At 46.4% G+C, this 14,855-nt stretch overlaps 1 protein-coding gene across 6 annotated transcripts in view; it reads left to right on the forward strand.

The window, feature by feature from the left end:
- Positions 1–14,855, forward strand: part of ATG13 (autophagy related 13) — a 280,382-nt gene that overhangs the window by 69,293 nt on the left and 196,234 nt on the right. For all 6 annotated transcript variants that reach the window (XM_078684414.1, XM_078684413.1, XM_078684417.1 and 3 more), the window contains exons 6-8: positions 267–407; positions 3,422–3,462; positions 6,277–6,373. In XM_078684414.1, coding sequence (XP_078540540.1) covers positions 267–407; positions 3,422–3,462; positions 6,277–6,373 — 279 coding nt within the window. The remainder of the gene's footprint in view (positions 1–266; positions 408–3,421; positions 3,463–6,276; positions 6,374–14,855) is intronic.

The raw sequence follows: 14,855 nt of genomic DNA on the forward strand, positions 1-14,855 counted from the left end.
TTCTTGTGTCAATAGCATTGACTGGGGTGCTGCTGTACATGCTAATTGTATAAAATGTTTAACGAAAGTGCTGCTGGTGAAAGGTGCCTGGTGCTGGTGTGTCCTAGGTCCATGGTTTCAGTGACTGCTTGGGCTGGTCACTTCTCTAATGACAAAAGCATAAACTCCTCTTTTATACTGCATATTGATTCCTTCAGGGTGTCTCTTGGTCTGTTTTCTCAGTGTGTTTAGGGCTGCATTAGTGACTCTCCTCTCTCCACCTCCAGGTGTGACCGGGACATCAAGGTCTCCTATTCTGTGTACAACAGACTCTCCCTGCTCCTGAAGTCCCTCCTGGCCATCACCAGGGTCACGCCGGCTTATCGCCTCTCCAGGAAACAGGGTCACGAGTACGTCATCCTGTACAGGTGAGCTTCGTATGGCACAGTACATGGAATCTCTGAAGAATGCTGGACCTGTAAAATCACTATTTAAGATTAAACCAAGCCAGTCTGTCCTGCTTTGATTGAACCTCTGCCTTTGCTCGAAGGAAAGCTCTGGGGGCCCATCTCCTTCCACCTTCCGCCTCCCCATCAACACCCAGCACATCTTCAGCTGGGGTGAGGGACATGCGCATGCCGGTCCCGAGGCCCCTCTGGTCTGCTAGGCTTGCTTTTGATCCAGGACACGCCCACTATGACCCTATTGGATCTCCCAGATGAGTTTGATGCACTCTCCTGTGTGCCTGCCTGCATGGTGTTGGTGATGGCTCTAAAGCTGTGGACTGGCTGTCATCTCTTCATACCATACACACCGAAGCAGTGACATCTCAAATGTGATGTGCAGATCTCTTGTGAACTGGTTATTAGGGTCGGAAGGCGCTGCTTGTTTTGTGACAACCAGACCTTTTATTTGTGCCGTTAGCTAATACATTTTGATTCTACTAATATGATGAGTATGCTTGCAGGGGCGTTCAGCCAGCCCTGTTTGTTCATTGTGTTTTTGTTGTCATTGGCATTTCTCTTCTGCCCACTCCAGCATACAGGATGGGGCAGTGTGCCAGCGCGCGTCATCCATTGGCTGACCCCTCTGAGAGATACTGCACCCTGCTCGTGCACAATGTGCACTTCCATAAGAAAGACCCCCTGCACAGTGTACACAAACATTCACAAACCTTAGTGAAGATGCATGTAGCCAGCCAGCTTCAGGCCCATTTGCTCTGCTAATGCATGCTATATTTATCATTGTGTTTTATCTTTACCTGTTAAACCTATGTAAGTATGTAAGAATTGGAATTAAGGCTTCCAAATGTGTGATCTCATAGTTTAGATGACAGTACCCTTAGAAATAAACAGGACGCCCTCTTTTAGCAGGTATTGACAATATATATCCATGTGTAGTTAGCAACTGGTTAATAAAAAGTCGTTATTAACAAAAAGAATTATAATTAAGATACTCCTATTGGAAGCCTGTAGTAGAGGGAACTAACTAACTTTCTTACATCAGTTTTTTTTTTTTAAAAAGGTAAATGTATTGGAGTGCATGCAGGACCCAAGTACATACTTTTTTAAATAAGCATTTTTTTTCATTTCAAATGTTCAATTTGTTTCAGAAAAGTTATTTGTAAAAGGCATCATTTTCTTTTTTTTAAATTAGTTACCACAGGTAGTTTAAAAAAAATGTTCGTTTGGTGTGTTCTACTTTTTTTTTAATGTATTTCCCTGTCACCACGCCTGTTCTTTTCAGTGAGTGCCTCTCCTGTGGTGGAGTTTGTCAGAGAATGCTAACCATGAAACGTTGGTCATTTACTTTCCAGACTTTTGCACTGTTAATGAAAGTGGCACATATCAAAATCTAGCATGAAGGAGGCTGAGCAGTAGATCTAGCCAGATAGAGGATATAGGAAGGTGGAAAGCAAACTGCAGTGCATCGATCTCTTGTAAAACATCAAGCAGACCCATCATTGACTCCTTTACCCTCTGAGTGGGACCCTTGTATCCCCTGCTTTCTTTTTAGACGAAGATGACATGGCCCTTTTACCTCCTGTGCACCTCTGGAGGCGGAGTGTTGATGGAATCCGACTCCTGCTTCAGAGGGGAAGTCCATGGGGCTTCTTCCAAGAGACTGCACTCCATAAGTGGATAATCTTCTCGTTTCGGTTAATCCCTCCTATTCCGACTGCGCTTTTCAACCTAAAGAAAAGCAAAGCGAGGATGATACTTATCACCTCAGAGTAGCCACAGCCGCAGTGATTCACGACCCCTCTGTGTTTATTGAAATAAGCACATAGGAGACTGTTGTGCAGAACGGATCTCCCATCAAAGTTGGGTGCCAGATTCTCCACCTTAACCTTCATCAATTGAACTTAGCAGCCTGGCTCCCAAAGTCTTGCAGCGAGGCCTATGCATGCCAGCAGAAGACCTTTGGCCCTTCCAGGAGATGCTGCTTAGTGGACTGCTGAGAATAAGTACACCATGGCTGCTCGCATCATGCCCTTTCTCTGGGTTGCTTCTTTGGCACTCCTGTTAGACTCCACAAAATATACTGCAGTCGCGCCAAGATTAAACTTGCCAAGGGTAACGCCGTTCAGCTCCGGAGTCTTCTAGTGCCCCTTCAGGGTAGTTTAATGTATATTATGTGGACCACTCTGAAGATGGTAGGTGTCCACATGTGCACGCACGCCTACACCCAAGCTTGTGTACAGCGGCACCTTCATTGTAACGCCGGATGGCCGTCTCAGCCAAAACGCTTCCCACCTTGGCCACAAGGCATTTGTGTGTTTCTGCCCATCCATAAACTAGTATTTAGTACTACAGCATTCCGTCAAACTCTTTTTTTCTTCAATACTTAAAGAGCCAAAGCAGCAAAAAGCACAGTAAAAGCACAACTTAAGTCTACAGGCATGGCACGAAAACACTCGTCACATAGGCTGCTTAGCGCACAGTATCTAGGCATTCCCACAGAGAAGCATGCTGCCTTCAGCTCCTCATCAAGGGTCTGAAGCACTTTGTAGTTGTGACTACAGTACAGTACACCATGAAGCGCTAGAATGCCCAGTGTCTTTCCCCTCCCTGTCCCCGGCCTTCCTCCTATCCTGCCTTTCTTTTACCCGTGTCCCTTTTCTCTTTCCTATGTCTTTCTTCCGGGCCGCCCTCTTTTGCCCCTTGCCCCCACACGTTCTTCCTTTTTCCCCACTTCTCCTTTACCTCTCCCTCCTTTCACTTGCCACTCACCCCATCAGCCCCCTGTTCCCTCGGCGTCCCTCCTCCTGGCTGAATGTGAGATCACAAACCATTCACTATGGGCATCCTCCTAGAAGCGGATCTCGGTGTTAAAGTGACCTCTTCAGATGTGTTCTGTACCAGTCGCCGAGGTGCTGAGTGAAGCTGGGGTTACCGGCAGAGTTTTACTGACCAATTCTTTTAATCCTCTCTTCCCTTAGGGTGTACTTCGGAGAGGTGCAGCTGAATGGTCTTGGAGAAGGTATGACTCGAGAGCTGCTATCAGAGCTGAGGCCACTGCCGCCTGAATTGTGCTGTGTGTGAGTGGTAGACATTGTTGAGTGTACAGTGTGTAGATGCTGCCTCCTCACCAGTGCCATGTCATGCTGATTTCTGATGTGTTCTTTGGAGGGCAGAGGTTCTCGTCTCTTCACTTGACAGAGTTCTGAAGGGCTGGCCTCAGTCGATGCTTGGAACCATATTCAGCAGTTGCTTCTGCTGATGGTGATAGTTGTGGCTCGGGGGGTTTATACAGCCTTTTACCAGTGGATATAGGGCTTTTGTTACTCCAGTTCCTGGGGTTTAACTCCCAAGGTAATGAATGAGACAGCTAGAATGTTAGTGTTGTGTAGAGCTATCTATTTGTAAACACTTTATCACGAAACGATTTAAACCTGGACTCGGCCTCTAACCCGCAGGTTAGAAGAGGCTCATCTCCCTTGGAGAGTTGTCCCCTGGATTTAAAGATCCCTCCCTGACTGGCGGAATCTCTGGGCCTACATTGGAGCCACCACAGCAGTGGCTCCACGGTAGGCTCAGTGAAGTGACAGGGGGGGCATGTTTTGCACCCACTCTGCTTTTCTATTACGCAAACTCGCCAACACTATGTTTATGTAGGACAACCACCCAGTGCCCTTGGTGCATTCAGAGGTTTCTAACTGCCCCATTGAGTGATTTCCATGCTTAGGACCACCTTATGAGGCATGGGAAATCTAGTGACATCTGACCTGCCCTAAAAAGGATTGGTTAATGGTCTTTATAAACGGGCTGCCCATTGGCAAAAGAGAGCTCAGGACACACCTTTGCACTGGCAGAGTCAACTGAGAGCCTACCTTTTCATACCTGGCAGTGCCCTTACCTCTTAATAGGTGGTAGAGTGTCCAGCGTACAGGGTATCTCCATTTAGATTTATTTTGCAGATGCACCAAATCTGTGAAACACTAAATGATCCCATTGCCCATGAGCTGTTTCCTAGTATTACCTCCTTGCTGCCCGCCTCTCTGGCATTAACCTCCTCCTTGCTGCCCGCCTCTCTGGCATTAACCTCCTCCTCGCTGCCCGCCTCTCTGGCATTAACCTCCTCCTTGCTGCCCGCCTCTCTGGCATTAACCTCCTCCTTGCTGCCCGCCTCTCTGGCATTAACCTCCTCCTTGCTGCCCGCCTCTCTGGCATTAACCTCCTCCTTGCTGCCCGCCTCTCTGGCATTAACCTCCTCCTTGCTGCCCGCCTCTCTGGCATTAACCTCCTCCTTGCTGCCCGCCTCTCTGGCATTAACCTCCTCCTTGCTGCCCGCCTCTCTGGCATTAACCTCCTCCTCGCTGCCCGCCTCTCTGGCATTAACCTCCTCCTCGCTGCCCGCCTCTCTGGCATTAACCTCCTCCTCGCTGCCCGCCTCTCTGGCATTAACCTCCTCCTTGCTGCCCGCCTCTCTGGCATTAACCTCCTCCTCGCTGCCCGCCTCGCTGGCATTAACCTCCTCCTTGCTGCCCGCCTCGCTGGCATTAACCTCCTCCTTGCTGCCCGCCTCGCTGGCCTTAACCTCCTCCTTGCTGCCCGCCTCTCTGGCATTAACCTCCTCCTCGCTGCCCGCCTCTCTGGCATTAACCTCCTCCTTGCTGCCCGCCTCTCTGGCATTAACCTCCTCCTTGCTGCCCGCCTCTCTGGCATTAACCTCCTCCTTGCTGCCCGCCTCTCTGGCATTAACCTCCTCCTTGCTGCCCGCCTCTCTGGCATTAACCTCCTCCTTGCTGCCCGCCTCTCTGGCATTAACCTCCTCCTTGCTGCCCGCCTCTCTGGCATTAACCTCCTCCTTGCTGCCCGCCTCTCTGGCATTAACCTCCTCCTTGCTGCCCGCCTCTCTGGCATTAACCTCCTCCTTGCTGCCCGCCTCTCTGGCATTAACCTCCTCCTTGCTGCCCGCCTCGCTGGCATTAACCTCCTCCTTGCTGCCCGCCTCGCTGGCATTAACCTCCTCCTTGCTGCCCGCCTCTCTGGCATTAACCTCCTCCTTGCTGCCCGCCTCTCTGGCATTAACCTCCTCCTCGCTGCCCGCCTCTCTGGCATTAACCTCCTCCTTGCTGCCCGCCTCTCTGGCTGCCCGCCTCTCTGGCATTAGCCTGAACGCACCCAAATAGCCTTATTGTTTTCAGGAAGGGCGGCAAGGAGGAGGTTCATGCCACTCTTGGCGCATGCATGTGTGTGTGTGGTACAATTGGGGCAACACACTGGGTAATAGCCTCTCAGGCACTTTCTGCACATGGCACATAGTGGCAGGGTACCCACACAATTGGTATTAGGGACTAGTCTATGGAAAGTATCTGGCCTAAAAGTAATCCAGAAAACATTCCAGCGTATGCTTGAGCTGGCTGAAGACATTCTTGCACCTTTTCATCAACTCTTGTATTCGGTGCAGATGAATTTGGTAGTTCTGTAGTTGGGTCACAGTGCAGCAGCCTCTTTATTGGGTGAGATGTGGGTGTATTTGCTTCCTGTTCTCTCCAGTTCACTAGGACGTCATTGACTGGTTTATTATTTAAGCTGCAGTATGGCTGTGCCCCTTTCCCAGGAGCAGTGTTGTTAGTTTACTGCCTGCCTCATTGGGAAGGCTTTTGAAAATCTCAGTTGGTCTGGGCGTGGTAAGCGTTGAAGTCTGAGTCCATGTCTCTGCTGAAACGCTGCAGTATTGGCCCACTAAGGCATAAGTCTGGTTGGCATCATAAAGGTTCGCCTTGTGTAAGGTTAATGAGACGTGATATAGTAGGGGACACACTAAGCATTCCATCTTGTATTCCCTCAGGTTTTCAGACCGTCCGGGCTGGCACGGTAGGGACACCGATTGGTACCATCACGCTCTCCTGCGCCTACAGAACCAACCTGGCCTTCATGTCAGGCAGGTGAGTGTCAGACACCTGAGTGAGGACACTGCTCAAATCCAGAACTACTAAGACACATTCCCCAAACCACAACACCATTTGAATTACGCAGTGCCTGCATGATGTAAAAACTTTCCTTCATGGGGTTGTTAACGATTAATAATTGTTTTCTTTTTAATTTGATTTGACGCCTTAACCACAAGTCCTGTATTTAACATTATGTGTAGGTTGGCCACGTCGGTTCGGTTGGGTTGATCTAAAAGTGGTGTTTCCCATTTCATGTTCCAAGGGAGTGTTTGCCTCTGCTACAGGAAACATTACTGACTGGAATGACACAACTCGTAGCCTCACAATAGGGCTGTACTACGCATGCACAGGTCCTTTTTGTGGTTTGATGAAAAGCAATTCAATCGTTTTTGACATATGTGCATCATAAAAATTTGCAGGTGTCTTTCCAAGAGTTGATATTTTATATATTCTGGATGTTCGCTCCCACATTAATGAATCTAGGTAGAATGGGGAGCTTTTAAAGACTTGAATCTGATGGGGTGAAGCAGCTTTTTTAGGTTTGCTTTTTTGGTGTGGATCAGCAGATCTGAACTTTCTAATTGACTGGTCTTGACTAAACTATTTTGTTGTGGGCATCATTGCACTATGAACAGATTATGTCTTTATTCAAGCATTGGAGTGGGGGGGGAAGGTTGGAGGGTCAAAAAGGCCGAGGAAGTATTCTGTTTTTCTCCAGCCATGTTTGTACCATACAAGTGCCACTACGTATATGCTTGAAATGCGTACATGCTTAGATAAACCTATACATGCAACCTCCAGTCGCTGGAAGGCTACATAAGAGCGACTCTGTCCTTATAAAAAGTGTTGTGTGGCGCCATCGGAGGATCGAGGCAAAGTTTCTGTGGATGTACAATGCCATTATATTTGAAGATCTGGCCCTGCAGAAGTGACAGCGCAAAGGAGTGAGCATACACCGTTCCTAAGAAGGGCGTGGGGCTGAAACATTTCCGAAATATAAACAGACAACCAAATCCCTGAATGGACTGAACCCATGACCATCTAAGACCCCTGCACCATTGAGTGTTTACTGTCGACTTTATCATCCAAGCAGTGAGTGCCATCTTGTTTGTTGATGAGAGGAGTACTCCTGAAAATGCTCCTTCCCCGGTCCACATCGCGACACACTGGAGGCAGACGCCATTCAGAGGGTCACTGTAAAGGTTTGGATGCTGGAGAGGTGATCTTAAGCTGGGGCAGGGTTGATTTATCAATAATTTATGACCAGCCCTGTCAACAAACTACTGCAGCTTTCAATAGTCGTGATCACAACTCGCATCACTGAGGACAATATATGCGGCCATGGTTTTTGGGCTCCTACCTGATCCTTCACCTATTTCTGGGAGGAAGCAGTAAGCGAAAATAAAAAGGGACTATGGTCCGCCACAGGACAATCCGTGGGTGGGAATTTACCAAAGTCCAACCCTTTGCATAGAAAGATGCCCTCGTACTTACTGGTGTGTACGGAGAGGCATGGCGAACGCCTACCCCCTCTGAGATCCCTGAAGGGTGCTGGGATTCCGCTGAGAGTCCTTTTGAAACTCCCCTCTCCTCCGAGCTTGCGCTGGGATGGCAAGCGGCAGCCACGCTGTGCGTAAGACGCAAGCACATCCTCTGCCAGTGAGGATGGACTCTGAGTCAAACCTGCATTTGTAATTTCTCTTCTGTGTTTAATCATCACAACAGTAACAATGATTTGCTGCCAGCGAGGATGCTTTTTTTACTGTTCTTTTTATTAAAGACAAGGTAGTACAAGTATAAACAATGGTCCTTCATCAATGCCAATGCGACCTCCATGGATAGAGTTCCCCCCAAATACAAAAGCAATCATCAAATTATAACCTTTACAGTTAGGCAAATCGTGACCAGTCTAGTCCGGTTCGTGCCTTCGCCTTGGCTACGGTGGTTCACAGATCTCGCCTCTATGGCAGTTCCATTAATTCCATGTTTGTGTCCATTTGGTGGGGCGGCCTCTAGATTCGTACACTGTCTTCTCAGTGAACATACACTGGCCCATATATTTTTGCCATATTCTCAGTGACAGATTTTCTTGCACCCCCCACAACCTAGCAATATTTCTTTTGGCAATCATCATTCCCAATGACACCCAAGTTCTCTCCTTTGTGTTTACGTCCGTGTGCCAGCCAGGATTTGATTTGGTTGTTGGTATATTTAAGCCCATTAAGGGTGAGGCATTAGATCAGAATAGCTGCAGTCTCTGATAGGAATGGGATTGATGCTCACTGGGGTTCACTGGCTAAAATACTGAAGCTCTGATGTGAGGAATGTTTGTCACAGCACCGCAGAGATCTGGAACAATGGATATGTAGGCTCCCGGGTTGATGGTATTCACATTTCCATATATATTTATCCATATTTCTTTTTTGTCCATCTTATTTGTATTTGTCCATATTATTTTGTGTTTTGATGAAAAAAGCAGTCGTAAATGATATGTTTCCCATTTATATGTATGAGAACACGCACTCATGCTTTGATGTCACATTCTAGCAAATTAAGCTGCCAAATATATCAAAACACTACACCCATAGGTAAATATAAATATTAGCATTATACTACAAATACATGTTAACATATGTCTATATTTAAGGAAATCTCATACAGTTTGTTTTAACTCCTGAGACTGTCTATCTGCTCAGCTGTTGTCCTGGAATTCACAATAGACAGCATGGAGAGTCACTCACAAGAAACACAATTTTCAGTCTTTTTTCGTTTTAAAAAAGAAATCCAGACAAGAAGCGCATTGTTTTCTGTCCTTAATTTTCTGTAAAAATGGAAAATTAGGAGCCTTAGATAGGGGAAATGAGATCCATTTTTATAAATTATTTAGAAATGTATAATAAATGAAAAATTGCATATTTAAATACATAAAATGTGAATGGTTTGGTTTCTCCACTTATAGTGAAAACAGTAGTAGTAATGATAGAACATGGCAACATTTAAACAAAGTTTGTTGTGAAAAAAAGCTGCCTGGACAAATGTCACATTTTGCAATTTTTTCAATAAAAGGTGGGAGCCGGATTCGTGTTGCGGTTGAGTTCTTGATGATTTTCATTGTCATTATATATCTATATATACAAACATATAAACGTTTATGTTATGATTTGTATCTATATATTTATCTCCCTCGTTGTCGCTTGCATGGAGTCCGTGTCCTGGCGGGGTGGGTGCCACACTTAACAAAATCCCAGTAATCTAACCAGAAAGACTCCTCTTCAAGCTTTGTTCACAAGTAAGGCTCAGAGTCGAACCGAAATGTGTCTTTTCCTAGCTGTAAAAATGTGGATTACTATGTGGTGTGGTTGTGAGACATCACCATGTAATATTGTCCCAGACTTCATGTCCAGTTAGGTTTCTTTAATAAAACTCTTTGCTCCGTCCTGTATGGCTGTGGCGCGGAGCAGTTAGGTTTTATCAAAAAAGCAAGTGAACAGCTTTTAGAAGTACCAAATCAGACAATAACTAAGAAACACAACACCCACGTACAAAATGAGTGCATTTTTGTCTTAAAATAGACACCAAAACTGCAAAACTCTATTGAGGGAAACCGGAGATATGATTTTTCACAGATAGGTAAATTCTTTTTGTGAAGATGCAATAAATCAGTTGACCAGTTGTTAGCCAAGCAGCTAGTGCGGCTACTTCTCTTGGACTGGCCACAATGGGGAGGGGTCCAGACACAGGGACCATTCGTGTCAAGACGGAGAGTTACCTGTTGCTCCTACTAGTCTTAAGGTCCTCAGTGCCTATTTATTCTTCAACGGGGCACAGCCAAGATGGGGTGTTGATGCTGAGGGTGCAGGATACTGTGATGTTGAAGACACTTAAGAACTGCTGTGGGTTTTCCTACGGCGACCCTGTGGTCTACAAATGTATGTGATCATCTTTTGCCTTATGACTTGTTCCCCCACAATGCACCAGGGGGGTCCAGGGAAAGTCCATTCTCCATTGACCAGCTGGACTCCCGGCCACAGCAGTCCAACGGTTGCTTACATGTAAGCAGTTCTTTTCTTTCTAGGGACCAGGGTCCACTTCGACTTTGGCTTCGGGCCCCACAGATGTGAGCACACCTAAAGAAGATTCAGGACTCAGTCGCCCAGTAGGTAATCCGGCATGTAGGCGTTCCCGGGCAGCTGGTTCTCCAGGAGTGCAGGGTTCTTAAGCTTTTGCTGATCCTGGAGTTTAACAGGGGGCTAGCCACCTAGCCCTTGGAGTCTCTTGTTCATTCCTGGCACAAGTGAAGCTCTGTTCCACGAGTGGGCACAGCAGGCATGGTCCTCTGCTAGTCACGTGAGTTCAGCAGGTGCAGTCTAGTCTTAGGTGCAGAATGTCATTAATGGGTCCTGAAAACAGCAGGGCAGCCCTTCCTCAGTCTTATTTCGAGTCCAGTTGTGATCTGAGGACTGTGGCTCGGGGGTGCCATGTTTATGCCTTCTTCACATTGATCAGAAGGGAGGTCTCCCTAACAAATGGGTCTGTAGATCCCATGAGGCCATCCATCCCAATTTACATCACTTCCTGGGGTTTGGCCATGAATCAATCCCAGGATATCCGCCTCTACCCAATTCCAAGGTGGTGCAAGTCCTCTTCCCATATCAGGAACTTGGAGCGCAACCCAGGGGTGTGCCTAGCATAATGAGCCTCTCCTCCTGGAAATCCGGTTCTGCAATAGGGTTTCTGGTGGCGATGCCAAACTGTCTGCCTAAACAAAGGAGTGGGGGCAAGCAAGGTTTGTTCACCATTTGCTTCACTGAGGCAGGGCCATCTGTGGCCCCTGCCCGGTATTCAACCTGCTGGAGGAGGTCAGACCGCCTCCCTTCAGTAATTCTTTGTTCTATCTATTTTCCTGTGAGTCCTTCACACATCCTGCCAGTTTGGGGGTGGGTTTTGGCATTTTAGGAAGCACGTTGGCTCAGGTGAGTACCGCTGATAGTCGGGAAAGGCTGTCGGAGGCTTTGAAAAAAGTGGTGACTTTCTAAAGTCATCTTTCTATTAAGTTACCTTAAATCTGATCTCCGCATGGAGTCTAATTTAAAGTAATGATTCATTTCATACCTTGGAGTAATAGCTTTGCTGGTACCAAATGGAAGTTAGCACTAAGGGTGGTGATAAGTGATGTTAGCCCATTGTGCCACTGTCCGTGCTACAGTGAAAACCGAGGTTTCATGTTTTTACAGTCCAGGCATGTTTAACACAAAAGGAACATGTCCTTCTTTTTGATGCTAAGCACAGTGCCTGGTGGGCTACCAAGGCCCTTCCTGGCAAAAGGCCTTTTTTGCCATGGTGAGTTGGCAAGCTTAAAGCTACCCGACTAGGCTGCAGTGACAGGCCTGGAATCTCATTTTCACCTTGTCACTCTGGTTCTGGCACAATTAGTATCTGCAGTCCGCCAGTGGCATTAAACTTACTAGCCCGGAGTACCTCTTGTACCATATACTTAAGTGAAATGGGCCAGTTTGGGATTACCTAGTTGCACATGTAGTTTTGGGGTTACAGCACGTGCAATGGAGCCTGGAGTGCAGGACTCGGGACTGATGCTGCTGGTTTTTAGACTATTTAGTGCAAACACCTAAGGGGGGGAGAGGGGGAGATCATACATAAACAGGTCCTTTCCTACACTAGCCTTCTATCTAATAAATGCACCAGAGTGTTTGCCTTTCTTGTTGTATTTCTCGAGTGATGTGAACACGCACACGTATAAAATGACTCTGTGGCAGCTGCCACTTTCTAGTTGTGGATTAACATTTGTTTGATTTGGCATGAACTTTTGTCCCCGTGTAGGGATGTGCACCTTATTTGCCACACGCCTGCAAATGCAACTGAGGTTCAGCATGCTAATTATTGTGCAGATCCCTGCAGAGAAAGAAGGGGGTAGTCAAAAAAGACGTATTTCCGATATAAGAATTTAGGTGGCAGATGTAGCAAAGCAACGCTAAACGGATTTGCCTCAAACTTGGAATGAAAGTAGTTCTTTGCACAGAAAACACATTTCTCATGGTTTAGTGTACATTTGTTCAGGTGGTTTTGAAATATTAGCTTTTGATAAGGGTGCTGTGTGGGCATCTCTAGCCCTTGGCAGTCTAAGATTATTTTATTTATTTATATGTACATTTAAGTGGATCCACAGGCACACTATTTTATCAATGACGGGTAATAATCCGTCATTCCATTAATACTCAAAATAAATATGTAGAGCTGCAAACCATGCAGGGATGCCGCGAAGAAAGCTCAAATAAAATCAACATTGACAACTTAATACAACAATTTTATGCTGTGGTACAACAAATTTTATATTTCTATGCATGTAAAATCAAATTTAAACTAGGCTTTGAAAGATATTCATAAAAGGCATGTTTTCATCAGTAAACATTGTAAAAGAAGTCGGCTCATCCTAAAATTTCACAGATCGATAATTGAATAAATTGAATATGTGCCTCCATAAAATCATATGAGCGTTTCCCCTCATTATCCCCGCTACATTATAAAAAAGAGGTAAAGAAATTTTTGGGCCTGTAACAAACCTTTACAGATGGGGATTCATCGTGAGATATAGGCCTCCTCATGTATTGCACAGGCATTTTTAGATCCGATAGGACAATATATTTGTTTCTCATGGTAAACAAAAGAGGACAAAACAAAAAGACATGGACTATGTCCTGAATTCTGACATTACAAAATTGACAACTCTAGGGGACCTTGTGTTCCTACTTCTTTTACCCAATGAGTAACACGTAATGGAAGCAAACCACATTTAATTCCCAGCAGAAGGTTTTGGATTTACTTTTTACCCAGTAAATGGTACCCTGGTACCTAGGGCCTGTAGTACTAAAGAGGGCCCATAAGGACAGCAGCATGAATTGTGCCCCCCTAAGGGACCCCTCCCCAAGCGCATGCCAGACTACCATTACAGGCTGCGTGTCTCGATGCAGACAAAAGTGAAAATGCAACATGTCACACTTCACTGGGGGGGAGAGTAGAGGCGAGGAGGGAGGGGGGAGAGGGGACTGAGGACGGGGATTGAAGGGGGAAGGGTGATAGAGAGGGAGAGTGTGGAGGGGTTATCGGTTGCTTGCCGTGGGGTTAGAATGTATTCTACTGTTATGGCGCACCGTGTCGACATGTTGTTTTAGCACACCCTGGTTGGATTCTGCAGGCCTGGTTGTCCTACTCTTGGTTTAAGGTTTATCCTCCAAATATGTATGTACGACTGTGATGGGATGTTCGGTGTGAGCTCAACAGAGGTGTATTCGTCGTATATGACATGATGTCTTTATGTGTGGGACCACAGTTGGAATTTTTTTGCAATGGACAACAAAACCATGACTGAAATGCTGGAGTTTCAAGTGGAAGGGTTCGGATGGATTCACGAACTGTGGCACATGTCAAAGACCAGCCCTTTCAGTTCAGCACAGTCCTAAGATGATTGTCCAGGGATCAAGGGAAACATCTCCACCCAAATTTAGAATCATTGCATCTAATAGCTTGGCTGCTGAAGGGCTAGATTTTCGAAGTAGGGAAAATCTAGGAGAACTGCGAGGCAATGTTGAAAGCAGTGCGACCTCCTTCAGCACGCAAGACTTACATCATCAAACGTGCTAAGGTATGTAACTGGGACAAGCAAAGCAAAAGGCATCCCGACAGAGTGGCTCCACATCAGCGTCTGCCCTATTTGTTCGCTTCAGTCAAGTCAGGGTTAAAGTACTCGAGAATGCCCAACAAACCATCTTTGTTTTCTACAAAAATAATCCAAGATTTTGAGAGTTTTGTTCTTTAACAGACTGTTGGTAGAAATACTGTCAGCACTTTGAGAGTGGAAAGGAATAAAGGGGGAACCGGGAGTAACCAAGGTCAAGCACACACACTCCCTCATCTATGAAAGTTAACAAAACAAGCAGGGTTAGCCACAATTGTGTACCTTCAACAGTCGAGGGCCGGATGGGGTAGTCAAACAATCAGAGGAAGAGCCCTCACCCACCCTGAGGAGTGGCATGCTTCATCATTGGGCGTTGCTCCTCGTTGGGCGGGCGCTGCAGTGCCCCACAGGCCCCTGAAAACGGGCTCTTAACCGTAGATCTTTTATCAAGGTTTGCCGTGTGGGTCGACGAATCCAGACAGATCCCCAGTGATGTCTGTAGACTGATGATCGCAAACGCTATTGAAATTAGCTAGGAAACCCTGAAACTATTTTATTGAAATGAATCCCTGTTTAAAGGTTAAACATGAAAAGAGGAGGAATTGAAAGGGAGTAGGGTCCCCCTAAATTTCTCATAGAGGTCGACATGTTTCTTCCCTAGTTTGTCTCAAAACATCAATGATCAGTGGCATTTCTTGAGGACCACATTATCTAATCTACGTTTTTGGGGCCCCTTCCTATGTCAGTGTAGTGGCCCCAGTGATTCAGTCACCATTGCTAATGTGC

The sequence above is a fragment of the Lissotriton helveticus genome, chromosome 3_2 (genome assembly GCF_964261635.1).
Source record: "Lissotriton helveticus chromosome 3_2, aLisHel1.1, whole genome shotgun sequence".
NCBI lineage: Eukaryota > Metazoa > Chordata > Amphibia > Caudata > Salamandridae > Lissotriton > Lissotriton helveticus.